At 42.8% G+C, this 27,324-nt stretch overlaps 2 protein-coding genes across 6 annotated transcripts in view; one reads left to right on the forward strand and one right to left on the reverse strand.

The window, feature by feature from the left end:
- The window catches only part of MRS2 (magnesium transporter MRS2), a 31,869-nt gene extending 12,477 nt beyond the window's left edge, over positions 1–19,392 (forward strand). For 2 of the 3 annotated variants that reach the window (XM_021696984.2, XM_044917393.1), the window contains 7 exons: positions 2,518–2,691; positions 4,551–4,681; positions 5,131–5,247; positions 6,535–6,687; positions 6,919–7,036; positions 17,030–17,143; positions 17,686–19,392. In XM_021696984.2, the coding sequence (XP_021552659.1) occupies positions 2,518–2,691; positions 4,551–4,681; positions 5,131–5,247; positions 6,535–6,687; positions 6,919–7,036; positions 17,030–17,143; positions 17,686–17,796 (918 nt within the window). In that variant the 3' untranslated portion in view covers positions 17,797–19,392. The remainder of the gene's footprint in view (positions 1–2,517; positions 2,692–4,550; positions 4,682–5,130; positions 5,248–6,534; positions 6,688–6,918; positions 7,037–17,029; positions 17,144–17,685) is intronic. The other variant, XM_044917392.1, reaches the window with a different exon arrangement.
- A 41-nt stretch (positions 19,393–19,433) lies between these two features.
- The window catches only part of GPLD1 (glycosylphosphatidylinositol specific phospholipase D1), a 55,991-nt gene continuing 48,100 nt past the window's right edge, over positions 19,434–27,324 (reverse strand). For 2 of the 3 annotated variants that reach the window (XM_021697142.1, XM_021697143.2), the window contains 5 exons: positions 25,184–25,360; positions 24,692–24,852; positions 23,436–23,462; positions 23,278–23,328; positions 19,434–21,352 (listed from right to left, as the gene is read on the reverse strand). In XM_021697142.1, the coding sequence (XP_021552817.1) occupies positions 21,266–21,352; positions 23,278–23,328; positions 23,436–23,462; positions 24,692–24,852; positions 25,184–25,360 (503 nt within the window). In that variant the 3' untranslated portion in view covers positions 19,434–21,265. Of the gene's footprint in view, positions 21,651–23,277; positions 23,329–23,435; positions 23,463–24,691; positions 24,853–25,183; positions 25,361–27,324 lie in introns of all 3 variants that reach the window. The other variant, XM_021697141.2, reaches the window with a different exon arrangement.

Here is a 27,324-nt window from a genome sequence, read left to right on the forward strand (position 1 = left end):
CTGTCTTCTCATTTTGTCTAAGTCTCTGTGCCTATTTCTGTGCATTAGGAAAGTCAGTTACGTCTCCTGTTCTTAAAGATAATGGCCTTATGAAAAAGAGGTCCTGTAGTTCCTGCAGTGTAGTGTCCCCTGTTTCCCAGGGCCTGGCACTTCTGCGAGTATCTCCAGTGTGTGCTGGGAGAGCTCTTCTGTTGGGTCCTGGCCACTTTGTCCTTCAGGCCAGTCATCTGCAGAGGCTCCCTTTGCCTGTTGTGGACAATGTTTGGTCCCTAGCCTGAATGTGGCACATTTTAGGTGTGCTCTGGTCTGCTTGTGAAATGAGAGCTATTGCTACCGCCATGGAAACTAAGGCCTCACGAAACTCCTGGGTCAGGAGATGCAGTATGAGCAGGGGATTGGGCTGGTCTTCTCAGGGAGGGGGCCTGCTGTGCTGGGACTGAGACAGGCGTGACTGAGACGACCTGTTCCACCAGAGCGAGGGGTGAGACTTGGTGTAAGTGAGTTAGGTAGCGAGGGTCACTGCTAGGCTGGTTTCTGCGGGTGCCTCTGTTTATGCTGAGCGGCAGGGGAGGGAAATGGCGCCTACCTGTTCCTTTGTCCCTAGAGTGGTCTCTCCATGAATGGTACCTCTCTGGGACACATTCCAAGATGAGCAACTAACATTTCCCTGCTGTGTGCCCCAGGTGCTCTTCAGATTGCTGTTTCCATGCTCTATGACCAAGGTCTGTTTGCCCTGCCTTTTCTCCAAGAGCTGCCCCAGTGTCCTCTGTGCTCTAAGCATGCTGACCTTTAAAACTCCAGGCTTTAAGCCCCACTGGTTACAAGAACTCATGAAATTCAGGCTCTCCTGCTTTTCAAGCCAGTTGCTGCAGGGATTTGTTTTTCCTGTGCGCTGTCCTGTGTGCTAGTTTATCTCGTGTCCTTCCCCGCAGCCATGGCTCCCTCCCCACCACCGCGGCTACACGTTGCAGCTCCATCCTTCCTACCTTCTTTGTGGCCTCGCCTCTACTTTTGGTTGTGGAGTTTGATCTGCCAATCATCAGATTGATTTCTGGGGTACTTAGGATGGTTTAATAGTTACCTAGTTGTATTGGTGGGAGGAGGCAAGCCTAGTGTCCTACTCCACCACCATCTTTTCCTCCCAACAACAGCAGTTTTCACAGAACTAGAACAAATATCCTAAAATTTGTGTGGAACCACAAAAGACCCCAATTAGCCAAAGCAGTCTTAAAAAAGAAAAACAAAGCTGGAAGCATCACAATCCCAGATTTAAAGATATGTTACAAAGCTGTAGTAATCAAAACAGTATGGTAATAGTACAAAAATAGATCAGGAATGGAACAGAAAACCCAGAGATAATTAATCTTTGACAAAAGAGGCAAGAATATGCAGTGGGGAAAAAGGCAGTCTCTTCAATAAATGGTGCTGGGAAAACCAGACGGCCTTATCCAAAAGAATGAAACTGGACCACTTTCTTACACCATACACAAAAATAAACTTAAAATGGATTAAGGACCTAAATGTGAGACCTGAAACCATAAAAATCCTAGAAGAGAGCACAGGCAGAAACAGACTCTTCACTATAGAGAACAAACAGATGGTTACCAGAGGGGAGGTGGGTGGGGGGTGGGGGAAATAGGTGTTGGGGAATAAAGAGCACACTTACTATGAATGAGCACTGAGTAATGTATAGAATTGCTGAATCACTATATTGTATACCTGAAACTAAGATAGCACTGATAAGTATACTGGAATTAAAATAATATTTCCCCCTGATCATTTTTTAAAAGAATTATCTCTTTGATGTAGAGAGAAGTGTGTGATAAAGCAAATTTAGCAGAATGTTATTTGTACAGTCTAAATAATATGTACATAGGTGTTCACTGTGTAATTTTTCAACTTTATGTAGAAAAATTTTCATAATATGTTGGGGAAAAATATGAAAAATCTCTAATTTTTATATCACTAATACAGTGGCCACAGACTACTCTTCTCACTTAACGGATGCCAGTCTTCAGAATAAATTTCTAATTTCTTGGTGCTCTAAATTAGAGTACTAAGGCTATGTTTTATCTTTATAATTTCAAATTAGCTTAATATGTTTTGGTGACAGTTTAAAAAAGCAACTTTCCCACTTCAGCCAAAGTAATCGTGATTAAACTGTAAATCTTTTCTAAAAGTCTCCCAAATACATGACTTAAGAATACCTTATCTTGTTTTCTTTGTTCCCTGTTGTTCTTCTGATTATCCTGGAAGTCTTGATATGTAGCTTAATTCCAGTTGTGTTGAGATTGAGTTAGAAGTACATATATTTTTAGGCTTCCTTTTTTTAAAAAAAATGTCTTTTTTTTTTTCTTTTAATAGTGATTTGGTTTAGGCTTAATCCAGAATTAAAACCGTATTAAACCCTGTTTTATGAATGTTGTTCTTTTCCTATAGCTCTGCACTTTTCATGTATGCGTGTGTGTGCTTATGTGTACATATGGATAATTTTTTCTTTTTTTTTTTTTTTTGCAGTATTTGAAAGCTGTGATAACTCCAGAGTGTCTTCTGATATTAGATTATCGTAATTTAAATTTAGAGCGATGGCTGTTCCGGGAACTCCCTTCACAGTTGGCTGGGGAAGGACAGCTTGTCACCCACCCCTTACCTTTCGAGTTCCGGGCTACAGAAGCCCTCCTACAGTATTGGGTAAGCCTGTTCTTACTTCACTTCTTGAATTTGTTCTTGTTTTAAAGTGCTGTTGAGTAGGAAGACAAGTTGGTATTATTTCAGTGGCACCTTCCCTAACCACACCCCGCATCCAAACAAAAGCATCTGTGAGAGTCCTGGGCGGAGAAAGTACTTACTTGTGAAGCTGTATGACCCAATCAGATGGATCCGAGGTCTCCAGGTACAGTTTATAGAGTCTCTCTGAGCATCATACTATGACATTCACTCAGTTAAGCACATTTTAAGTTGGCTGTCCTTTGTATAATTTTGATAACTGTATTTTAGGGCTGATAATTCAAAATACTTAACATCCTAAATAGGATATAAGAGAACATATCAAAAAAGTTTTAAATGTATTCCATTTTATTCTGTAACTAAATTGTGTGTTGTAAAACTGCATACACATGATAAAGATTTCAGCTCAAGTAATTCTAATACTTCACATATCACTCTGATTTGTGTGTACAGTCCTTGGAGACCGCTAGATGATGCCACTGTTTGAGACCTACTTTGACATAGGAACCAGGTATAATTCTTCTAATGAGTCCCCCATTATGTGGATAGTTACTGGGTGTCCAGGGACTCTGTCAGGCCCTGAACAACGGTGGTCACTGCCCTCCTGGCCCCACAAATTGTTCATGATCTTTTCTTCCCCCCAGTAGTCAGGATAGTACTGTTCAGGAACTGGCTGCACGCAACAGTTGGTTCTAGGGCATGCTAACCAGAGTGAGAGAAGGAAGCAGGTAAAGAGGACGTGCAGTGGGTGAGGATTGGATCAACCCAGGACCCTTCCTTTCGTCTGCCCTGCTGTACCGAGGGAGTAGGAAATGGCTACATCCCCCACTCGCTCAGGTTCATGAGGGAGGAGCACCAGCTGGTACCAGCCGAGGAGATGGTGACTAGTTGGGGCACAGTTCCTGAACAGGGAACGTGCCGGGGAGGGAAAGGAGGGAAGGTGCAGTCAGTGGCAGGCTACATGGGCTGAATAAGCTCTGTCGAGCTCGTGCTGAGGTAAGTAGTACATGCTGGCATTTATGCCATTCGTCGTTTCCCCAGTCACTGCTTAATTCTCTTACACTGTTTACCAACTGGTATGGAAGTATTTCAGTATTTTAACAATGGGTGTAGCTGTATCAGTGCTTTCCTGCTGGATGCCTAAATAATAAGTGTACTTTTGACTTGACACTGATTGATTTCTTTTTTTTTTTTTTTTTTAAGATTTTCTTTCATTCATTCATTTGTCAGAGAGAGAGAGAGCACAAGCAGGGGGAGAAGCAGGCAGAGGGAGAAGCAGGTTCCCCGCTGAGCAAGGAGCCCGATGCGGGGCTCGATCCCAGGACCCTGGGATCATGACCTGAGCTGAAGGCAGATGCTAAACCGACTGAGCCACCCAGGCGCCCTGACACTGCTTGATTTCTTAAAATCCCAAGTTATGTTTTGGTTTTTGGAAGAATTTTTTTCACAGGAATTTTGAACTGTATTCTGCTTACAAAGAACATGGTTGTTGTTTACCAAGTGTAAAGTATGTGTTTTAACCATGGAATGGCAGGCTTTATTTTAATCAATCTTGCATTCTTTTCATAATAAGTGTTTGTGGGGGAAGACTCTTAAAAGAGTTAATTCCCAGTCCACCAAATGCAAGCCTGGTAGCATTATGCATGGTTATCTTTTAACCTGGTAGATCTAATTTTTGAATCATTCCAGCCCTGACCATGTTCTGAAACATTACCAGCCTTTCTAGCTATTACAGATTTCTGTGTTTAATCAGAGGATTCACTGACCCTGAGTATTCTAAAAAGATTGTTTTGATTCTTATGAAAGGTCATGTTGTTATCTAGATCAGCACTCTTCAGGGGAAACTTAGCATTTTGCAGCCACTGATCCTTGAGACATTGGAAGCTTTAGTGGATCCCAAACATTCTTCTGTAGACAAAAGCAAACTGCACATCTTACTACAAAATGGCAAAAGGTAAATATGGGTGATTTACCAATTTGGGAGGTAGACAAAAATATCTGAAGCTTCTCTTTTAGTAGTCCTGATAGAAAATGTATAACATTAATTCAGATACAAAAAAAAAAAAATACCAACTGGTTTTGCTAATGGTAATGGTTTTCTCTCTGTGCCTTCAAAGTAGGAAAGTAGCGTAGGTGGGAAGTTGAGCTAAAAAGGGCACACAGACTAATGTTTATTGAAAAGCTGTTTTGCATGAAATGCAGTATTAGGGTCTTTATTTTTGGATGCAAATTGATTCTTAATGTGCATGGTAAATATAAAAAAAAAATTTTACAAGTTGGTGTTTACCGTGAATATATAAGTGGGTCTACTTGATAAGATACTTTAGAAAGATACTTTTTTAAATAGGGAAATGTGTTTATAAGTTAATGTTATTGATCATTTCTCTACAACTACTCTTCTAGTCTGTCAGAGTTAGAAACAGATATTAAAATTTTCAAAGAATCCATTTTGGAGATCTTGGATGAAGAAGAGTTGCTGGAAGAACTGTGTCTGACAAAGTGGAGTGACCCGCAAGTCTTGTGAGTGTACAATCCTGCTTTGTTACTTACTTTGTTAGGATCAGTCTTCTGTGTTCTGCAGGGTGGTTCTTCTTCGAGAACATAACGTTTTCTCCAGAATAGAAAATATAGACACTTTTTATCCCCAGTTTCACTATTTTCCTGTATATATTGCATCTGATTCAGTTTAATGAGGATATATTGAGTGTTTACTGTGTACATGTCACTGTGCTGGGCTGTGATGAATATAAACCATACCTTTGTCTTCAAGGGACTGACCCCCAAAGTGGCACACACATCTATCTGAATAACTTAGCCTGGGGAGTACAGTGGAAGAGAGGGAAACATACTCACATGGGGGCAGGGAGAGGGGGGCGAAGGAAAAGTAAGACACTGGCATATATTCTGTAGCTTTGGTCTAATATAAAAATACTTATCTTAGAAACCTTTTATCGCTTACAGAATTAGAAATTATTTACTTTTCTTATGGACACTCAAGTTAAATGTTTACTTTTTAAGTACTCAGAATATTTCATTTTTGTTCTTTGTAGACAAGTATTAGAAATTAATGGAGACACCTCTGTAATGTGTATTGTTTCCCAATCTATACAGATTTTTTTAAGCATTTTGGGACATTAGTTATCTATATTCTAATAGGAAAAATTAAGATTATAAGTGCTGTTTTCTAGCAGATAAATATAGTAGCAGAAACTTGAACACACTTGTAACTCTTGTTTGCTTTGCGTATCAGGCCAATCTGCATCTAATATACTCTATAAGTACCTTTCACAGAGTACTTCAGTCCTGCTTACTCTCCTTGGTAGGGGGTGGGAGGCATGAGTAAAGAGGCACAAAGTGACTATTGACATCATTTAAGAACATCTTTCTTCATATATGAAAATGACATTATGTATCTACCTTGGAAAACAAAAGCTTTTTATGTTTGTTTTTAGTTTTATTTTGCCTTATTTTCACTAATTTGCACTCATTCATCAGCATTTACACATGTGGATTTTCCTATAACTGGTAGTGCATATGTGCATGAGAATCCCTTGACTTGGGGCCACCGAATACAGTGAACCCATCTAGCCTGTAGACTAGAATCTGCGCCCTCAGCTTACTCTGTATAGTGTTTAGGACCACTTGACAAAGCCACTCACTGATGGGCCTCAATCACCTAACAGAAAAAACAAAGGCCACTTTTTTCATTGGTAGTTGAATATTATATATGGATTTGGAAAATTTTTCGTACCAAATGGATGATGGGTGTATTGGGGGTATGCTAATTACGTTAACTCTTAATTGAAGTGAAAAGAGCAGTGCTGGAATCGACCATGCGGAAGAGATGGAGCTGCTCTTGGAAAACTACTACCGATTAGCTGAGGATCTTTCCAATGCAACCCGGGAACTCAGGGTACTGATTGATGATTCACAAAGTATCATATTCATCAATCTGGACAGGTAAGAAAGCATCCTGTAGAACAATTAAAGGAATTCTGAAGTGATAAAGCTTTTAAGGAACTGTCATTTTGGGAGGAGTTATACCATCATTATCCTCTATAAATGCTACATAGAAAGATGTCCTTTTTTTAAGGGAGTAGATTTAATTTCTGTGGTCTTTAATAGATGGTTTCGTGAATTTGCTGTGTATAGTTAGTGGGCCCTTCTGACCTAAGGTGTTCCCCTCTCCAGCCACCGTAATGTGATGATGAGGTTGAACCTACAGTTGACCATGGGAACCTTCTCTCTTTCTCTCTTTGGACTAATGGGAGTTGCTTTTGGAATGAATTTGGAATCTTCCCTTGAAGAGGTGAGACTATTACTTCAATAATCTAGGGATTATTTTTTGTTTTGAAGATCATTTTTTAAAATGGATTTTAAGGGGTACCTGGCTGGCTCAGTCAGTGGAGCATGCAATTCTCGATCTTGGGATTGTGGGTTCGAGCCCCACATGCAGAGTAGAGATTGCTTAAAAATAAAATCTTAAAAAAAAAAAAAAAAAAAACGGATTTTTAAAAAAGAGTGTTAACATGTATATACCCCTAGTGAATTAAAATGTATACTCTGATTCATTCAAAATTCAGGCAGTATTTTTAGACCCTGTTGTAACATAAATATAACTGTAGCCGTGGTTACCTCATGTTTCTCAACAAATGGAACCACACATGGAAAAGGTTTGACAAAACAGTATTACACTGTGAAGCAGTGCTGTGAGGGTGTGGTGACGCAGGATCTCACGATGAGATGGTGATCCCGCAGGATCATGCCCCGAGGGGTCGGTAAGCAGGATCACACAGTGAGGCCATGCTAACGAAGGATTCCTTTTCTAATTCTCATGTGCCAGGCATTGGTAGTTTGCTTGCTTTATTTGGCAAGATCACAGAAGATGAATGTGTTATCCCTACTTTATAGATGAGAAAATAGGCTCAGGAAATTGGAAGTGATTTGCTATAAAATCACAGTTGTGATCTGTGCTATAAAATCACAGTTGTGATCTGAGCCCAAGACTTAACACTCTCCACTTTGCTGCCTTTTCACATTAATATAACACTAAGCTGCCAGAGCTCTTCATATCTTCATAGGCTGGTGTTTTCAGAAAATATCTTACTGGAGGATTTCTGGAAAATAATCTGAATATGCATTCAGCACACTCTGGCTCTGTGTCCTCATTAATCTTTTTTTTCCTTAATTTTATTTTACTTAAATTCAATTAATTAACATACAGTGTATTAGTTTGAGGTAGAGGTCAGATTCATCAGTCTTCTATAACACCCAGTGTTCATTACATCATGTGCCCTCCTTAATGCCCATCACACAGTTACCCCAACCCTTCACCCACCTCCCCTCCAGCAACCCTCAGCTTGTTTCCTATGATTAAGAGTCTCTTATGGTTTGCCTCACTCTGTTTTTATCTTACTTTATTTTTCCTTCCCTTCCCCTCCCCTACCTACGCTTCTCTCTTTTGTTTCTTAAATTCCATATAGGAGTGAAATCATATGTCTTTCTCTGATTGACTTCTCTTGCATAATATCTTCTAGCTCTGTCCATAGCATTGAAAATGGCAAGAATTCATTTTTTTGATGACTGAGTAGTATTCCATTTTACACACACACACCCCCCACACACACACATCTTCTTTATCCATTCGTCTATCCATTGTGTCCTCATTCATCTAAAAGGTCTGTCCTCGGTCTCTTTGGCTGCCATCCTAGTTCAGCCCATGTCATCTCTCTTCAGGACCCCCCTTTCACTTCTGAAAAGTGGTCTGTAAAAGAAGCAAACCTGGTGGTCACTCTTCTGTAAAACTATTCATTGGTTTTTGAGCCCTTAAAATAAACATCCAGACTACGTGGCCTGCAAGCTCCTGGTGTGTGCGCCCACACCTCCAGGCTGAAGCTGGCCGCCTCGCCCTCACTGTGGGCGTTGGATCAGTATTTCCTCATAGGCCTGCTTCCTCCTGGCCCCAGCTCTCCTCGGCTCCCACCTCCCCTGCCTGGCCAGCTTCTGCTTACCTCTCACGTCCCAGCTTATGGGCCGCTTCCGAGGACAGTCTTCACTGAGGCACAGTCAGTGTTGGTCATTTTCATGCTCTTTATAATATGTGAAAGAAAAATAGATGCAGTACGTTCGTTCATTCATCTTATAAACACACGTTTTGGTGCCTGCTATGGACTACGCACTGCTTTCAGCCCTGGGGAAGCAGCAGTGAGGGGCTGCCCCTGCGGAGGTTACATGATCCTAGAGGAGAGAGCAAATAGACGTACAGTACATTAGGAGGTAAGTGCCGTAAAGAAAAAGCCAGGGGAAAAGAGAGAATGTTCCCAGGAGGTGAGATAAGGAGCATCTCAGAGATAGGGTGGTTAAGAATGTCTTTCTGAGGAGATGACACTAGAAAGTGGGAAGGTCTGGAGGGAAAGTGTTCTAAGCAGAGGGGACCACACATGTAATTTTTGGAGCAGTTAATGGGCTGCGCTTGTCAGGCTCCTCCTGACAAGGTCAAAGGGCAGACAAGTGGGAGATGGTGTTGAATTTGTAGAGCCCAGTGAGGGTTTGGATTTATTTTAAGTGTGTTAGGCATCTTTTGGGAGGCTTTTAAGCCCAAATGTAAGTTATTAAAAAGTTCACAAGTAACCAAAAAACCTGGTGCAACATAGCCCAACCCTTGAAATTCTCAGAAGATAACTTCTAAAGACCTTTGCAGATTCCCCAGTGTGTGGCTACAGAACTCTTTAAAAGTTCCTGTCATTCTTTCAGATCATTTTTGTTAAGAATTGTGTTTCTGTACATACACTCTACAAGCTAACTTTTATACTTTTTTTCATTTTATATTTAAATATTTTCTCTCACTTAATGCCTATTTAAAAAAAAAAAAAAAAGGATTTTTAAATGTTCCTCTCTGATAGTTCCAGAATATGCAGTCCCAGGTGTAGGGCAACCCAGTTATAATGAGAGGTGAGTGGTTCATGTTCAGCTACTTGCTCAGTACAGGGTGATTGGCTCCCACCGAACAAGATTTGGATCAGTGCAAGGTCTCTGCTTCTGTGTAGACAGGGTTGGTATTGACAATGGTCAGTCTAAGATAGGAAAAACTTTTTTTACTTTTTATTTTAAGATAATTTCAGACACTTCTAAGAATAGTCAAGGAATTGCCATGGAGCTGTCACCCAGATTCTTTTATCACCGACATTGTATCACATTCCCTGTCTCATTCTATCTTTATGTACAGCCTCTTTTTCCTAAAACCACTTGAGAGTAAGCAACAGATGTGATGCCCCGTTACCTCTAAGTATTTCAGTATATGCTTCCTAAAAACATGGCCATTCTCCTCCAGAACCACAGTGCAGATGTGCAAATCAGGAAGTGGACATTGAAACAGTGCTGGTTTACAGTCTGAGGGCCCGCTACAGATTTTGGCATTTGTCTTGGTGCTGCTCTTTACCTCAGAGAAGATCTTGAATCACGTGGTGTGCATCGTTGTCCTCTTTTCATCTAGACCAGTGTTTCAGTCTTTGTCTTTCATGGCCATGCCATTCACAAAGCATACAGATTTGTAATTTGACCCTTCCTACCCTGTCGTCATTAATAGATTCTTCCTGTGCACTGTGTCACTGTGCTCTCATGTTGAGGGTCCCTTCAGGAGGCACATGGTGTTTGTCCCATCACAGGTGGTAGGAACTTTGACCATTTGGTTAGGGTGGTGTCTGCCAACTTAATCTCCTGTAAAGCTTCTCTTTTTCTCTGTGGAACGAAGTTTCTTGTAGGGAGACACTTTGAGACTATTTGTAAAAGTCCTGTTATTCATCAAATTTTCACCCTCTAGTTTTCACAGGCATCAGTTGATCCAAAATTAATTCATGACTGAATCAGATATTACTGTCAAGGTTACCAAATGGTTCTTTCTTTTTTGTTAGGTTTTTATTTTAATTCCAGTTAACATACAGTGTAATATTAGTTTCAGGTGTACAATGTAGTGATTCAGCACTTCTGTACATCACCTGGTGCTCATCACAAGTGCCCTCCTTCATCCCCATCACCTATTTCCCCCATCCCTCCCACCTGCCTCCCCTCTGGTAACCATCAGCGTGCTCTCTGTAGTTAAGAGTCTGTTTCTTGGTTTGTCTCTCTTTTTCCCTTTGCTCATTTGTTTTGTTTCTTAAATCATCTGGTATTTGTCTTTCTCTGGCTTATTTTGCTTAGCATTATACTCCAGTGGCATCCATGTCTTTGCAGATGGCAAGATTTCATTCTTTTTTAAGGCTGAATAATATCCTATTGCATATATATATATACACATACCACTTCTTCTTTATCCATTCATCAGTCCTTGGATATTCAGGCTGCTTCCATATCTTGGCTATTTTAAATAATGCTGGTATAAATATAAACACAGGGGTGCCTGTATCCCTCTGAATTACTGTGTTTGTATTCTTTGGGTAGATACCTAGTAGTGTGATTGCTGGATCATAAGGTAGCTCTATTTTTACCTTTTTGAGGAACCTCCATACTATTCTACACAGTGGTTGCTCCCGTTTGCATTCCTACCAACAGTACAAGAGGGATCCTTTTTCTCCACGTTCTTGCCAACACTGGTTGTTTCTTCTGTTCGTTTTAGCCATTTTGATAATTTTGTTTTGCATTTCCCTGATGATAGGTGATGATGAGCGTCTTTTCATGAATTTGTTGGCCATCTGGATGTCTTCGTTGGAGAAATGTCTATTCATGTCTTCTCAGTTTTGAATTGGATTATTTGGGTTTGGGTGTTGAGTTATATTAGTTCATATATTTTGGATACTAGCCCTTTTATCAGATAAATCATTTGCAAATATCTTCTCCCACTCCATAGGCTTGTCTTTTAGTTTTGTTGTTTCCTTTGCTGTGCAGAAGCTTTTTATTTTGATGTAGTTCCAATAGTTCATTTTTGCTTTTATTTCCCTGCCTCAGGAGACACATCTAGAAAGAAGTTGCTACGGCTAATGTCAAAGAAGTTACTGCCTATGTTCTCTTCTAGGATTTTTGTGGTTTCAGGTCTCACACTTCGGTCTTTGATCTATTTTTATTTCTGTGTATGGTGTAAGAAAGTGATCCAGTTTTATTCTTTTGTATATTGCTGTCCAGTTGTCCCAAACCATTCGTTGAGGAGACTGTATTTTTCCCATTGGATATTCTGGCCTCCTTTGTTGAAGATTAGCTGACCATATAATTAATTGTGGGTTTATTTCTGGGTTTTCTATTGTGTTCTATTGATCTGTGTTTGTTTTTGTGCCAGTACCATACTGTCTTGGTGATGATGATTATAGCCATGTAATATAGCTTGAAGTCCAGAATTGTCATTCCTCCAGGTTTGGTTTTCTTTTTCAACATTCTTTTGGCTATTCAGGGTCTTTTGTGGTTCCATACAAATTTTAGGATTGTTTGTTCTAGCACTGTGAAAAATACTGTTGGTATTTTGATAGGGATGTAGGTTGTTTTGGGTAGTATTGACATTTTAACAATATTTGTTCTTCCAGTCTATGAGCATGGAATGTCTTTCCATTTCTTTGTGTTGTTTTTAATTGCTTTCATCACTGTTTTATAGTTTTCAGAGTATGGGTCTTTTATCTCTTTGGTTAGGTTCATTCCTAGGTATCTTATTATTTAGGGTGCAATTGTAAATGGGATTTTTTTATTTCTCTTTTTGCTGCTGCTTCATTGGTGTATAGAAATGCAACAGATTTCTGTACATTGATTTTGTATCCTGCAACTTTACTAATTCATGTATCAGTTCTAGCAGTTTTTTGGTGTCGTTTTTAGGGTAGGGTGTTCTTTTTTTTTTTTTTTTTAAGGATTTTATTTATTTGAGAGAGAGAATGAGAGAGAGCATGAGAGGGGGGAGGGTCAGAGGGAGAAGCAGACTCCCCGCTGAGCAGGGAGCCTGATGTGGGGCTCGATCCCAGGACTCCAGGATCATGACCTGAGCCGAAGGCAGTCGCTTAACCGACTGAGCCCCCCAGGCGCCCCAGAGGGTAGGGTTTTCTATCTGTAGTATCATGTCATCTGCAAATAGTGAAAATTTTACTTCTTCCTTACCAATTTAGATGCCTTTATTTCTTTTTGTTGTCTGATTGCTGTGGCAAGAACTTCCAGTACTGTGTTGAATAAAAGTGATGAGTGGATATCCTTGTCTTGTTCCTTAGGGTAAAAGCTTAGTTTTTCCAGTATGATGTTTGCTGTGGGTTTTTCATATGTGGCCTTTATTATGTTGAGGTATGTTCTAAACCTACTTTGTGGAGGATTTTTATCATAAATGGATTTTGTACTTTGTTAGATGCGTTTTCTGCATCTACTGAAATGATCATACAGTTTTTATCCTTTTCTCTTGTTGTTGTGATGTATCATGTTGATTGATTTGCAGATATGGAACCACCCTGGCAACCCAGGAATAAATCCCAATTGATTGTGGTGAATGATTGTTTTAATGTATTATTGGATTTGATTTGCTAGTATTTTGTTGAGGATTTTCGTTCTCTTTTTTGTAGTCTTTTCTGGTTTTGGTGTCTGGGTGATGCTGGTCTCATAGAATGAATTTGGAAGTTTTCCTTTCTCCATTTTTTTTTTTTTTTAATAGTTTGAGAGGAATGGATAATTTTCTTTAAATGTTTAGTAAAATTTACCTATGAAGCCATCTGGTCCTGGACTTTTATTTTTTGGGAGTTTTTTGATTATGGATATAATATCATTGCTGGTAATTGGTCTGTTCAAATTTCCTATTTCTTCCAGATTCAGTTTTGGGAGGTTATTTGTTTCTAAGAATTTATCCATTTCTTCTAGGTTATCCAATTTTTTGGCATATAATTTTCTATAATATTCTCTTACAATCTTTTGTATTTCTGTGATGGTGGTTATTATTTCCTGTTTCATTTCGGATTTTATTTGAGTCATTTTTCTTTTTGATGAGTCTGACTAAAGAATTATCAATTGTGTTGATTTATTCAAACAACCAGCTTGTTATATCTTCTTGTTGGATTGTTGCCTTTATTATAGCGTCCTTCTTTGTCTCTTGTTACAGTCTTTGTTTTAAAGTCTTTTTTTTCCGATATAAGAATTGCTACCCCAGCTTTCTTTTCACATCCATGTGCATGATAAATGCCTCTCCATCCCTTTACCTTCCATCTGCAGGGCTTACGTCTTGAGATGAGTCTCTTGTAGGCAGCATGAGATGGGTCTTGCATTGTTATCCATTCTCTTCACCCTATGTCTTCTGATTGGAGCATTTGGTCCATTTACATTCACAGTAATTATTGATAGATATATACTTTTTGCCATTTTGTTGCTTTAATGGTTGTTTTTGTAGTTCTTCTGTGTTCCTTTCTTCCCTTGCTCTCTTTTCTCATTATTAGGTGGCTTTCTGTAGTGTTATACTTGGATTCCTTTTTTTTTTATATTATTTTTTGCATATCTATTACTGGTTTTTGGTTTGTGGTTACCACTGGTTAGTATATAATGTCTTCACATATAGCAGTCTGTATTAAGCTGATGGTTACCTAAGTTTGAACCCATTCTTTACTCTTCTCCCCCCCACATTTTGGGTGTCCTACTTTACATCCTTTTACTATGCATCCTTTGACTGACTTTTACAGATGTACTTATTTCTACTGCTTTTGTGTTTCCTACTTTTCATACTCTCACAGTCTCTCCTTTCCACTCAAAGAGCCACCTTTAACATTTCTTGTAAGGCTGGTTTAGTGGTGATAAATTCCTTTGTTTCTCTGAGAAACCCTTTGTCTCTCCTATTCTGAATGATAGCCCTGCGGGATAGAGCGTTCTTGGCTGCAGATTTTTCCCTTTCAGGACTTCGAATTTATCATGTTACTCCCTTCTTGTCTGCAGTTTATGCTGAGAAATTAGCTGATAGCCTTGGGGTTTCCTTTGTATTTAACTTCTTTCTTTTACTGCTCTTGAAGTCCTCTCTTTATCACCACTTTTTGCCATTTTAATTACTGGGTGTTTTGTTGGGTTTTTTTTAAAGATTTTATTTATTTATTTGACAGAGAGAAACACAGCGGGAGAGGGAACACAAGCAGGGGGAGTGGGAGAGGGAGAAGCAGGCTTCCCACTGAGCAGGGAGCCCGATGTGGGACACAGGAGGTGCTTTGGAGTGGTGCTGGCCCCTGTGGGGGCAGCTTGCATGTGCCAGGCTGGGGGTGCTGCTTTTGATGGGCTCCTGCTTTGGAGGGGTGGATGCAAACCCCCACCCCCAGGTGTGGGAGGCTCGGTATTAGCAAGGTTTGTGTGGGTTTTCTGGGGGATGGGACCCTGAGCTGGGACTGAGGCAGGCCTGGCTGGAGGGTGCGGATGGGAAGCTCAGGGGTGGGAAGTTGGGTGCAGTGTAAGCAAATCAGTGAGTGTCATGCTAGTTCCCCCAGGCAGCTGTGGGGGGGGCAGTGGATACCACCTGCAGGTCCTTTGTTCCTGGAGGCGTCTCCCAAAATCTCTGTCTCTCCAGAACACTCTGAGATTAGCAAACAACTCTCCCACCGTACGCCCCAGGTGTTTTTCAAACTGCTGCTTCTCTGCTGTATCTCCCCAGGCTGTTAGTTGTGTTGTCTCTTTAATGGTGGGGACTCAGTTTCCTCTCAGCCTCTCTGCTCTCCTAAAGTTGAGCCTGGTGATTTTTAAAATTCCAAGTTTTAAGTCCTGCTGATTGTAAAAACTCACAGAACTCAGCCCCTCTGGTTTTCAAGGCCAAATGTTACGGGTAGTCGTCTCCCAGTGCAATAGTCTGGTGCTCCCCCTTCTCTGTGCTGGCAAGTTCCTTCCTCCCATGGGCAGCCCCACAGTTTCATTTAGCTCCCCACCAGGTCTCCGTACTTTCTGCCCTCTTGGATGTGGCCCCTTCTCCCACTTACTTGTGGAGTCTGTTCTGCCAGTCTTCAAGTCATTTTCTGGGTTTACACTGATGTGAGTGTCGTCTGGTTGTACCTGTTGAGCTTCGGGTCCTCCTACTGTGCCATCTTCCCACAATTTCTGTGTGTGTTTGAAATTTCAAAGTTGGTTGGAACTTAACCCCCCTGGTTTATTACATTTTGGCATTCTCAAATTTTTATTCATAGGTGGATTGTAGAACCAGTCTACAGCAAAGACAGTGTAGTCTATTGTTCTAAATCTCATTTAAACATAATTTTTGCTTAATAAACTAGGCCCTCTTTTTAGATAACTAGAAATATATTCACCAAAAATAGTTAATGCGTGTTAGCACTTGTCGTCCTGACGTATGTCTAAGTTCATTTTCCAAAGAGATGGGTTTTTCCTTCATATATGGTGTGCATTTCCGCCGGTGAGAGCTAATCGCTTGTGTAACACACTGCTGTGTGGGGGGGGGGTCCCACTCTCTGGAGCTACCTGGGCTGTGGTTGATAGCCGGCTAGTAGCTGTAGACCGGGGGGTCTGTGGTTCCGTCCACGGAGGCATGAACATTACACTGACAGAAGAGTACAAGCTTGAAAATGACAGGAAAAATGTTTACCGTAAGTCAGAGGTTCCCAGACTTTCTTGGTTCATGATGCATTTAGTGTCTAGTGTCTTAGTAATTTTTTCATAGGCTTACTAGACCAAAAGTTGTTACCTAACAAGTTGTTTATGAAGTAGCTAGGTCTCTTCTGCAGATGTCATTGTGTTTTCCTTGAAAACTTAAAATAATCTGGGGTGTTGTGATACCCAGGACACCTCAGCTCACAGCTTAGGAGCTATGCCTATAAGCAAAAAATTTAAATTCAGTTGTATGTCCTCTGTGATTAGAACTATTAACATTTGTATAAACGTAAATGAAGATTGGGAGGAAACACAAAGTAAAAGTGGTTATTATGTTTGGCTTATAGATGATTTTAAAATATTGAAGCCCTTTTATATCATGTTTCCCTTCTAATTTATTCTCTGATTCTCTGGGTATCAAGGCTTGTTCTTCGGTCCTTTCTATAGGAAAGAGCTGTACAAACAACAGAAGGCTTCTTTAAGGGGCGCCTGGGTGGCTCAGTCGTTAAAACATCTGCCTTCGGCTCAGGTCATGATCCCGGGGTCCTGGGATCGGGGTCCTGGGATCGAGCCCCGCATCGGGCTCCCTGCTCCGCAGGAAGCCTGCTTCTCCCTCTCCCATTCCCCCTGGCTTGTGTTCCCTCTCTCGCTGTGTCTCTCTGTCAAATAAATAAAATCTTTAAATTAAAAAAAAAAAAAAGGCTTCTTTAAGCTCTGGGGCTACCATAGTATGGGAATTGTACTGCTAAGGAACCTGAGCTTTTGTGATTTAAATTAACTCTGTGTTCTCTTTTAGGACCACAGAGTGTTTTGGCTGATTACAGGAATTATGTTTATGGGAAGTGGCCTCATTTGGAGGCGTTTGCTGTCATTCCTGGGACGACAACTAGAAGCTCCTTTGCCTCCCATGGTATGAAGGGTCTGGGTCGCAGCAATGTAGCCGAAGGTTATGGTCTGGGTCTGCAGGCCGACCGACCGCCTGAGCTGGTGGTGTCACCGGCTTTGTGACCCTGAGCAAATGATTTCATTTCTACATCTGTCGGTCAGGTCAGTGGCAGTGGTGTCATAGAGTTAGTGGGAGAATTAAATAAGCTGTGGAAAGTACTTATTACTGGGACAGTGCCTGGCCCGGTGAACAGCTTAGTGCTCTATGCAAAATACATCACTCTGGGATGAGCATTCTGCATTTAGACAGACGTTGGCAATTCTGCTGCAGGCTTTGTCATAGCTCAGATTGAAATTTAGAAAATGTAGTGTTCTCATTAAGAAAAGATAGAAAGTTTACCCTTTTTCTTACCTTTCTATTCCCAATTTACGCCAGGAATGAATACTTAGCGTACTGACACAGGGCTTGTAGTCTCCCCTCATCTGCTCGTCACCTTTCCTTTTACTCATGGCATTTCTTTTGAGACAGACCCAAACTAAAGTGATTAATTTTCCTGCTCTATTTAGATGGCCTCTTTACCCAAGAAGTCCCTTCAAGCAGACAGAAGGCTGGAAATGAAGCACAGCTTCCGGCCCGACGGTCTTGGATCAGGCAAGAGCGTCCTGACAAACCGTTAAGAGACATCAACACAGGAGAGACCGGGTTCCTTTTCATGGTAGTCACAGGAAACTTCTGATACTCTTTTTCTTTTATAGAGTCAGACACTTGAAAAAAATCACTAAAATTGTAATGTCTGATGATAAAGATATCATGGCACTCCACAATGCTGGAACTTAACTGCATTTTCAAAATTGAGGAAAGAAGCAAAAACCTTAAAATGCTGTTTTTATAGGCATGTGAGAATTGATTGTTGTATAGATTTTCTGATTTGTACATGTCTCAGGCCAAGCAAAGCCTGAAAACTTGACAGGCCCACAGTGACGAGATCAGGTAGCAGTTCTTAGTAAGGGGATCATGTTCTTGGGAACTTTGTCTCAGGTAAGGTAGGAAAATCCATAAACGAACTCTGAAAGTTTGTGCTTTAAATCAACCTTTAACGTACCGTATTTTCTTGTATTTGTCCCCCTTTTATGGATTCCAGTTAATCAAGATTTTATTCTCTTGACCCCTGAAACTATTTTTCTCTGCTTGGCTGTAATGGAAGCCTTTGGAAGTAATGTTGAAACTATCTCCATCCTGTTACTGCTCTTAGGTCATTCCCTGTCTTTAGAGTAGATGAAAGTGTACGTAGCCCAGTTAATCTATATGCCTACACCTCAGAGATTCAAACTTCAGAGTGTCCAGAGCAGCTCTTCTACTACACATGATAATGTTGGGCTTACCTGCTACTGTAATAGGATGTCATGGGAGGCAGTTTAGGAGTCCATTTACCAAGTAGTTTCGTGATGGGAGTAAAAATGCTATTCCAGTAGCTGGTTTGAGAGAAGACAAGAGTTGTACCTTTCCCCACTCCCATGTGTGGTTAGAAGAAGCCACTAGAAGCTGGAGGATGCGGTGGCCAGGCTGGGTTGGTCTCAGCACAGAGTGGCCCACTCGCCACCTCCCTGTGGGTCAGGGGCACGCTTGAGGTGTGGGTGTCGGAATGTGGGAATACAGAACTCTCTAGCATCATAAATGTGATGACTTCGAAGACACTTAGATAACCTTTCCATCTCATGGGACACTCCACTTTGTCACTAGGTAACCTATCACTATGACTTCGCTGTGACATGGGAAGAATTGAAAGCCCAAGGGGCTTGATTTGACTCTGATCAGGCACAGAATTTGGGCCTTTTTCTTTTGGGTGTGAGTTTGTGGAATAATTTTTTTTTCCAGGAGCAACTACCTCTTAAGTGTGATGTAGAGAAGTTACTAGTGTTTTATAAAGTTCTTGAAGGTGGTTAGATCAAGGAAGATTTCAAAATGTCAGTAAGAAGTTAGGCGATTTTAAATTTTGAATTAAAATGAGCACAAGTGTTTGGTTATGTGAGCAAGCAGTCTTATTCCGTTTAACAAGGTCAAGGAATGATATTAGACTGTTTTTGGAAGGCCTCTAAAGAAATGTGGCCGAAGATAGCAAGCTGTGAGAAATTAACCACTAAAATAAAAAGCTTTTGGGCACGTTATTCCAAGAGTTGTACACAGCTTTATTTTTGGAGTTACGGTACTTTTTCAAAGATTTTATTTGGCAGAGGAGAGGGAACACAAGCAGGGGGAGAGGGAGAAGCAGGCTCCCCACGGAGCAGGGAGCCTGATGCGGGGCTCAATCCCAGTATCTTGGGATCATGATCTGAGCTGAAGGCAGATGCTTAACCAACTGAGCCACCCAGGCGCCCCTGGGAGTTAATATTTATCTAACAAACTTCAATAGATTTACTTTCATTACTTTAGTAATACCATGGAGCTGGTCCAATGGTACGTGCACAGGGCATTCAGAGATCGGAGTTCATTCCCAAATGCACTCCAAATCTCTATAGGTCTGTGATTCAAAGGCATGGAAACCATGTTGATCGTGAAGTCTTGAAGCAAGTTGTTACATACACAGGTAATAGAAAAACAATCACAAATATGTACATCTGTTCCATGACCTTTAAGTTCAGATTTGTGTTAATCGAGATTAAAACCGTACAAGGTATTTCCATTTTTGTTAAGCATTTCGGAATCCATGCTTAGAGCTACAGTTAATACTTAGATTTAAAACGTAACCCACCTCTGGGGATAATGCACTGGACCCTGTAGACCAGTTTGTAATCTTTGCCATCCAGGTTGACCTTTGATAGTAGGCCTTGGCACTTTTGAATATGGGATTAAGATGGTTAAATATCCTGTATAAATCCTATGTGAGAACTTGCTTCTGTCTGGTATGTTTAGACATTGAGAATGATCGTGTGTCAACACAGGCCCTCTCGGTCAGGGAGGTGGTGGTGAGAGAGAACACAGACTTCTAAGGAAGAGGCCTGGTACGCTGCAGTTCATCAGCATGTTCTACTCAGTTAAGTCATTCTGGCCTCTTTCATTGTTCCCCAAATGAAACCAAATGGTGTCTGTGCTTTTTTGCTGTTCCCTAGGGAACCGGCAGCCAGCATACTCTAAGAGACCGTCACACGAGTCATCCAAGGTGCTATCTAGGGGCGTGTGCCCATTCTTCCCTCTGTACTCCCCTTACGCTCACAATGTTAACTTGACTAGCTTTCCCTTGATTTCTAATTTAACTTGACTCCTCAGCTGGATTCCTGTCTTCTTTGAACCATTCTCTACACTGCCTCTAGAGAAGCTAAAAAGGGTTCTTGTCATCGCCTATTTTGCTCCCTGATGGCTACAGAAGCCGTAACAATGCCTTCACGTGTTCAGTGAAGCTAGAAGCCTGGGTCGATGGCTTTCCGTCAGAGATGCCCTTCCGTAGGACCTGCAGATGAATCCCGCTTCCCTCCCGGGCGGTGGTCTCAAGCCAGAGCGCTTGCTGGCGGGCTGGGCACGGCTTGTACCAGCCCAGTGTGACACGGACTCCTCTTAGAGGACACAGGACCCATGTCGAGTCACCGGGTTCAACTGTGCAAACAGCCGCTTCTCAAAAGCAGTTGAGGGCACTGAAAGGTGAGCTTTTAGTGTTGTATTTGTCCTTCACTCTCTGAAGCCCTGTGGAGTTGTGAGGTTCTCCCTCACCCCCGTACTTTTTACTGTACTATTTCCCTGCTCACTTTTTCCTTGTATACTGTGCTTTCTATTTCACCTTGATTGGAACGGGTCACCAATTTTAAAAGGACATTTTTAGGAGAAATGGACAGATTTTCCTAAGAGCTAACCAGAGAGTCCTTTCCAGGCATCAGCCCTAGGTATTCACGTGAAGGGGAAAGCAGTTGTATGGCAGGTCTGAGTCCCAGGTTTCAATACAGGGGAAGCAAGGAAGGAAGCGCTGGAAGGGGACACAAGTAAGCAGAGCATCTGTCATCATTCCCTGGGAAGAGGCCTGTCTCCACTCCAGGAGCCCCACCTCTCGCAGGATCTACTCAGGCTCCCCTGGATGGGCCCCTCTGCCACCGGAACGTTCACCCTGGAGATGACTTGGTACAGGGAGGGGATGCAGAGTAGGAAGGGGTGGTGAAGTCTTTAATGGAGGTCGAAGCTATAGACGTGCAGTGCCCCGGAGAGTCGGGCTCCCAAAGAACTCCTTCCAGCAGCAACGACAACTTGGTTCTGTAGGGGACACAGAACAGTATGTTGATCATGCCTGTGAAGCTCCTGCCCTAGTCCACGCATCCTGCTGTGCTCGGGTGACAACAGATGGAGACGGGTTAGTGCCACGAGGTTTCAGAGACGCAGACTAAGGCAGCTCGGCTCAGGTGCAGGCCGAGTCCTAATTCCAGCCCGTTGCTGGAGGCTCAGTGAGTGGCCACTCTCATCCTCAGACTGTCCATGTCCACTTGTCAGCAGCGTCAACAATCCCAGGTAGGTGTCGTGCAAGTGAAATAGTATGAATGTTCACCACAGTGAACTGTAATGACAAAGGTGAACTTGCAGTGTTGTACAGAAAGGAATCAACTGTAAATTACTTTCAGATCTCTAAGCGAGGGTTGATAGGTGTGTAATGTCTTAACTTTCGGAAAACGAATTTTAAGAATAAGCCAAGCTTAGGGCCCCTGGGTGGCTCAGTCAGTTAAGGTTAAGCGTCTGCCTTCAGCTCAGGTCATGGTCCCGGGATCAAGCCCCACACATCTGGCTCCCTGCTCAGCAGGAGTCTGCTTCTCCCTCTCCCACTCCCCCTGCTTGTGTTCCCTCTCCGTGCTGTCAAATGAAATCTTTAAAAAAAAAAAAAAATAAGCCAAGCTTACGATGTAATCTATCACCAGACCTTTTGAGATTCCCCCCATAAACTTTATAATCCATCGGGTTTTTCTTCTGGATAATCCTACATTTTACTTACCAGGCTTGCCTACAAATAACATTCAAGCAAGGGCCACTTGAACTGTGGGCCACCAGAGGGCAGTGTCCCCAAATGCCCGTAAACTGGAGCCAGGTCCACCCCACTCTTTAGCCCTTGATCCTATCCTGATGTGCATTTTATTCTACTTCCCATGTGTGTAAATGATGTTTTTCCTCAAAGGTGGGGACTTTGTCTCAGAGCCTGCACAGTTCTGTGCAATATCCTAGAGTAAACGAATGTATTCAGTGGTCTAGCTGGAGATGAAGATAAACCCTTTAACTGCTGTATCCATTAAAATCCACAATGTGCATACCCTTTGATCTAGCAATCTTCCAAGAATATCATTAGCAGGGATATTATATAAAAATATACAGCTGTGCAAGAATGCTCACAATAGTAAGAAAACTGGAAATAATTTCAAGTAAATGTGAGAAAGTGAACCGGATAAAATAGGGTGCATCTGGACAATACTCTGCAGCCCTGAAGAAGGTAGCTCCACGTGTATTTGAGAGGAAGCAGGATACACTGCGGTACGCGAGCAGGAGAGAGTTTGTCTGTTCCTAGAGTCCTACGGAAACCCCAGAGTCTGGAAGAACATTAACAGCGGCTGTCCGACGTGGCAGGGGTTTGCGAGATTCCCTGAAGGGCCCAGACCAGTATTCATGCGTGAGGCTCCGGGGGACAGCGGTCTCTGAGGCCTCCGGCCAGCTCGTCCGGTAGTACACAGCCCCGAGGAAGCCACAGACACTGAAATTTAAACTTCATTTCTTTTTTCTCCAACTTAGCTCACGGGCTGTACAGAACTCGAGGCAGCCCACAGGCTGTAAGTTGCCGAGCCCTGCCCTCGGGGATGAAACTGGGAAAGTGATGGGACTGTGTGTGGATGTTTTTTTTGTGTTTTTTTTTTTTTTTTTTTAAGATTTTATTTATTTATTTGACAGAGACACAGTGAGAGAGGGAACACAAGCAGGGGGAGTGGGAGAGGGAGAAGCAGGCTTCCCGCAGACCAGGGAGCCCGATGTGGGGCTTGATCCCAGCACCCTGGGATCATGACCTGAGCCGAAGGCAGACGCTTAACGACTGAGGTACCCAGGCACCCCTTTTTTGTGTTTTTCAAACACAATCTGAACGATAAAATGAGATCATCCGCACCCCGGCCTTAGCATATAAACGTGAGGAGTGCAGTCCTCCTGCTCACCTTGTCTTTTGACCGCACGGTGACCACAGAGCTCCCAAACCTTGAGCTTGCCTGTAAAACAGGGGCTGTTAATGGTCTTTGGAAGACATGCCATATTTGATCAGTTTAAAAAATAAGGGAAAGGGCACCTTCGTGGTTTTCCCGTAGGAGGTACTCACCTCAGGCGAAATCAGTACGTACTGGGCCTGAAAGGAAAGGATGAGAGAGGGACTGGTTACTGGGGGTGTGGGTTTTAACTACACTCCAAGCCCTATGCTTTGTTGCCCTTTGACACAGGAACTTAGCTCAAGAAAATAGATGCACAGAGGTGTTTATACATGAATATTTGTATCCTTATTTATAACGGTGAAATGGACTAAGGGACTAATAGCCACTTAAGTAATGTTTACATAAACTGGCTTATCCACAGATAAAACAGTAGGCAGCTGGGAAATGTAGGAGAATGTAAGCAGGCATAGAGAAAGGGTTACAGGTAAGACAAAATCTCGTTAAAAACTGGGTACAATAGGTCACAGTTGTTAATAAAAGACATTCACACACACAGTGTAATGATGGAGTGTGTGTTTGGTGCAGAGCCCAGTCCTTTCATTTCCGAGCTCTGTGACCCAGAGCATCTTCCCCTCGGATCCTTTGTCTCCACCTGGCATAGTGCCAACTTACCAGCTTTGATGTGAGTTAAAGAAGGGGCTGGAGGGAGGGAGAGATCTGTTTAGCATAGTGCCAGGCACAGAGTAAAATGCACAGGAAAAAATACCGGAAGGATACACATCAAAAGGTTATTTCTGCAGAGTGCAATTCTAGGTAGAAGATTTAATTTTTAAAAAAACTTCAATTTTACAATTAAATTAAATAATGGGTTTTTTATGCCCAGGGAACCCTTAAGGAAACCCACCTGAGAAAAGGAATAAAAGCAGTGAAACGGGCGCCTGGTGGCTCAGCAGTTAAGCATCTGCCTTAGGCCCAGGTCACGGTCCCAGGGTCCTGGGATCGAGCCCCACGTCGGGCTCCCTGCTCAGCGGGGACCGTTTCCCCCTCTGCCCCTGGCCCTGCTTGTGCGCTCTCACTCTTGCTCTGCACTCTCAAATAAAATCTTTAAAAAAAAGGCAGTGAAACAGGAAATGAGACTGCAGTGGCCCTGGCCTGTCTTCCTCTGCTGTGGGCTCCCACCCAGGGGGCGGGCTGTGACCAGAAGCAGGTGACACCACGTCCAGAGACCACAGCCACAGGCATGGAGCTGCAGACCTGCGAGAACGCAGGGCCGCCTGCGCCCACGAACACAGGCATGGGATTGTGTCCTGCAAACAGTCCAGGTAAAAACTCTGAGGGTCTGCAGTGGACGCCATTTTACGTCCACTGCATCACCAGGTAGCCTCCTTTGCCAACATGGCATAGATTTTGTACAGGCACATGTTACCTTCTCTTCAGGACATGGAGATATCCATGATTTGCATCTGCCCGTCATGTCGCCGAAGGTGATGTGCTTGCCATTATAGACATAAACACGGCCGTCTTCCCCACCCAGCATTCCAGAGGTGACGTCCGTTATCCTCAGGGGCGCCGCCAGGATGATTTCATCTGCAAGCCATAGAAACCAGAAGGAAGGGGCTCCCTCCTGTCATCCTTTCCGTTGTCCTAACCCAACCTCCCCCAAGTCAGATTAGTGCGTCCTTCACGCAGTCCACCCTCCCCACCCAGCAAAGGCTTTGTTTCCTAGTTGATCATCCATGGATGACAACTGATGTGGGTGGCTCTCCTGTTACCGCCTTCAAGAAGTCTCGCTCACTTGGCTCTGGTCTCGCCTGACTCAAAATAGACATAAAGGCCCTTGGGCCACTGAGCTGCCCATTATGAGGGCAGAGGCTACATGATCCAAAGGGACTTGATCCTTGGCCCTGTTCTTTCCCACCTAAGCCATCGCCATCCAGGTCACTCAAGTGCAGAACTCCACCAAATCGAGAGAAGCGGCGGTCCCCGCTGAAGGTGCTGAGCAGAGAAGGCTGTGTGTCGGGGGTCAGTTCATACATCCGAGTGGTTCCGCCCTGGTGCAAGGTCATGGTCAGGAATGCCACTTTGGACACCTCATCTGAAATAAACCAGGGCATGGTATCTGCTGCCATCCCAGGAATGAAGAGAAGACAAAGCACCAAATGGAGCCCTAGTTTTGCTTCAGCCTTCCATACCTCAAGTGACACAATGGCTTGGGGTCACAGAACAGGCGTCTTCGGTGGGAAGGTGCGGCAGGCTTGGGCACAGAGACCCAGGCGTGGGGCACGCACAGGGCTACCCCATCAGACAGCTCTGACCCTGCAGTAGTCTCCACACAACCATCTTCCCTTACGCCGCAAACTGCCTGCGTCAGTCACGCTCCTGACAAACCCGACAGAGTCTAAATTCCGGCTCTAGCGTTTCCCCCACATGTCAGAGAACAGAGCTGTCGTACAGTCTGTCCCACCAGCCGGACTCCCTCGTGGGCCCCAGGGCAGGGGACACCGCTTTGCAGTGTGGCCCATACTTGCTATAAGTCATACTACTTTGTATCACTGACTTTCAGGATTACTGGGAAAGTCGAAACTCGAGTGTCGAACTTGTGAATGCCAAGACTTTTTACTATCAGCATAAAAGGTGTGGAAAATGCCCCCCCAAAATTATAAAGTTCTAGAACGTATATTGCTTTCTGGAGCTTGATACCCAACGTGTGTGTTAAAATGGAGATTGTTGCAGATTATAAAATCTTATAGTTTTACATTTAGGCCATTTCTAACTTTTTGCTGTTATAATCAAGACTGTGATAAAGATCCTTTCCTGCGGTTTGGAGTAGTTCCTGAGAGCAGATTCTTAGAAATGGTCCAAAGAGCATCCAAGGGAATGAGCATCTTTTGAGGCCCTTGCCCTTCTGCCAAACCTTTCTGGAAGGGGCAGCATCAGTCCACCTGTCACCAGCACTGTAGGAATGCCCACCTCATCTCGGCCTCGCCATGTTTGAGTAGCATCGTTTTCATACTGAAGATACTCCACCGTTCCTCATCAGCACCCTAAAATCCCCACTAAATATTTAAGTGGTTCGTTGTGTAGAGTGACCACATAGCTTCAGCGGGAGCCTGAGCCCAGGGGCAGAGGGACAGGCCTGACGGGGTCATGCTCCCGACCACCGCCCTCAGGGATCACCCTGCAAGTACATCTGACCGTTCAAAGTGCAGCGAGTCTATTACCAGAGAGCCGTGATGCCCAAACTGCACTGAGGGATACTGATCCTGTCTCTCATAAATAAATACATAAGGTTAACTTGTATATAATACAGATATGTAAATTGATCTTTTTATATTGTTGTATTTTGTAACAGGAAAATACCAAGACAGGAAGGATATTAAAACAAAGTCTGGAAAGCTCTAATCACAGCATTCCAGTAGAAAGAAAAGTGAAGCAAATAAAATCACTCATGGCTGTTGCAAGAGTTTGGAAAGAGCTCTGTAAAAGGGGGAAAACCCCAACTACTCCAAAGCTAAGTCAGCATCCGGGGTTACAGTGCTGTGTCCTTAGTCATGCAATGAAGAATCTCGCCATTCTGGGGTGGCTGGCCGGCTCAGTCCACAGAGCACGCACCTCTTGATCTCCCGGTCGTGAGTTCAAGCCCCACGCTGGGCGTGGAGCCCAGTTAAAATGAAAGAAAAGGAAAAAAAACATCTAGCCATTCTTTTGCCCAATCCACTCTTACTATTCTAATGTTGTGTGCAAAAATCTTCCTGAAAAATAACTTGACAATATGTAAGGAGAGCCTTATTAGTAGACCCTCTAGTCCAGGAATTAAACTATTCAGGAGGCAAGAGTTTTCTGTACACTGACATTCGAGAGAGAAGATGGTATTCACAATAGTGAAAAATTGGGAGCATCCTAAATTTCAGCTTAAGTTTTTTCTTAAATATCTGGATAAGGGGTGATTTCTATATACGTTTTTTCTTTTCACAAATTTCTACAATAAGCATGATTCACTTTGAGCATCTTCAAGGGAGTAGGTTTTGTTTTGTTTTTAAGATTTTATTTGAGAGAGAG

The sequence above is a fragment of the Neomonachus schauinslandi genome, chromosome 8, assembly GCF_002201575.2.
Source record: "Neomonachus schauinslandi chromosome 8, ASM220157v2, whole genome shotgun sequence".
NCBI lineage: Eukaryota > Metazoa > Chordata > Mammalia > Carnivora > Phocidae > Neomonachus > Neomonachus schauinslandi.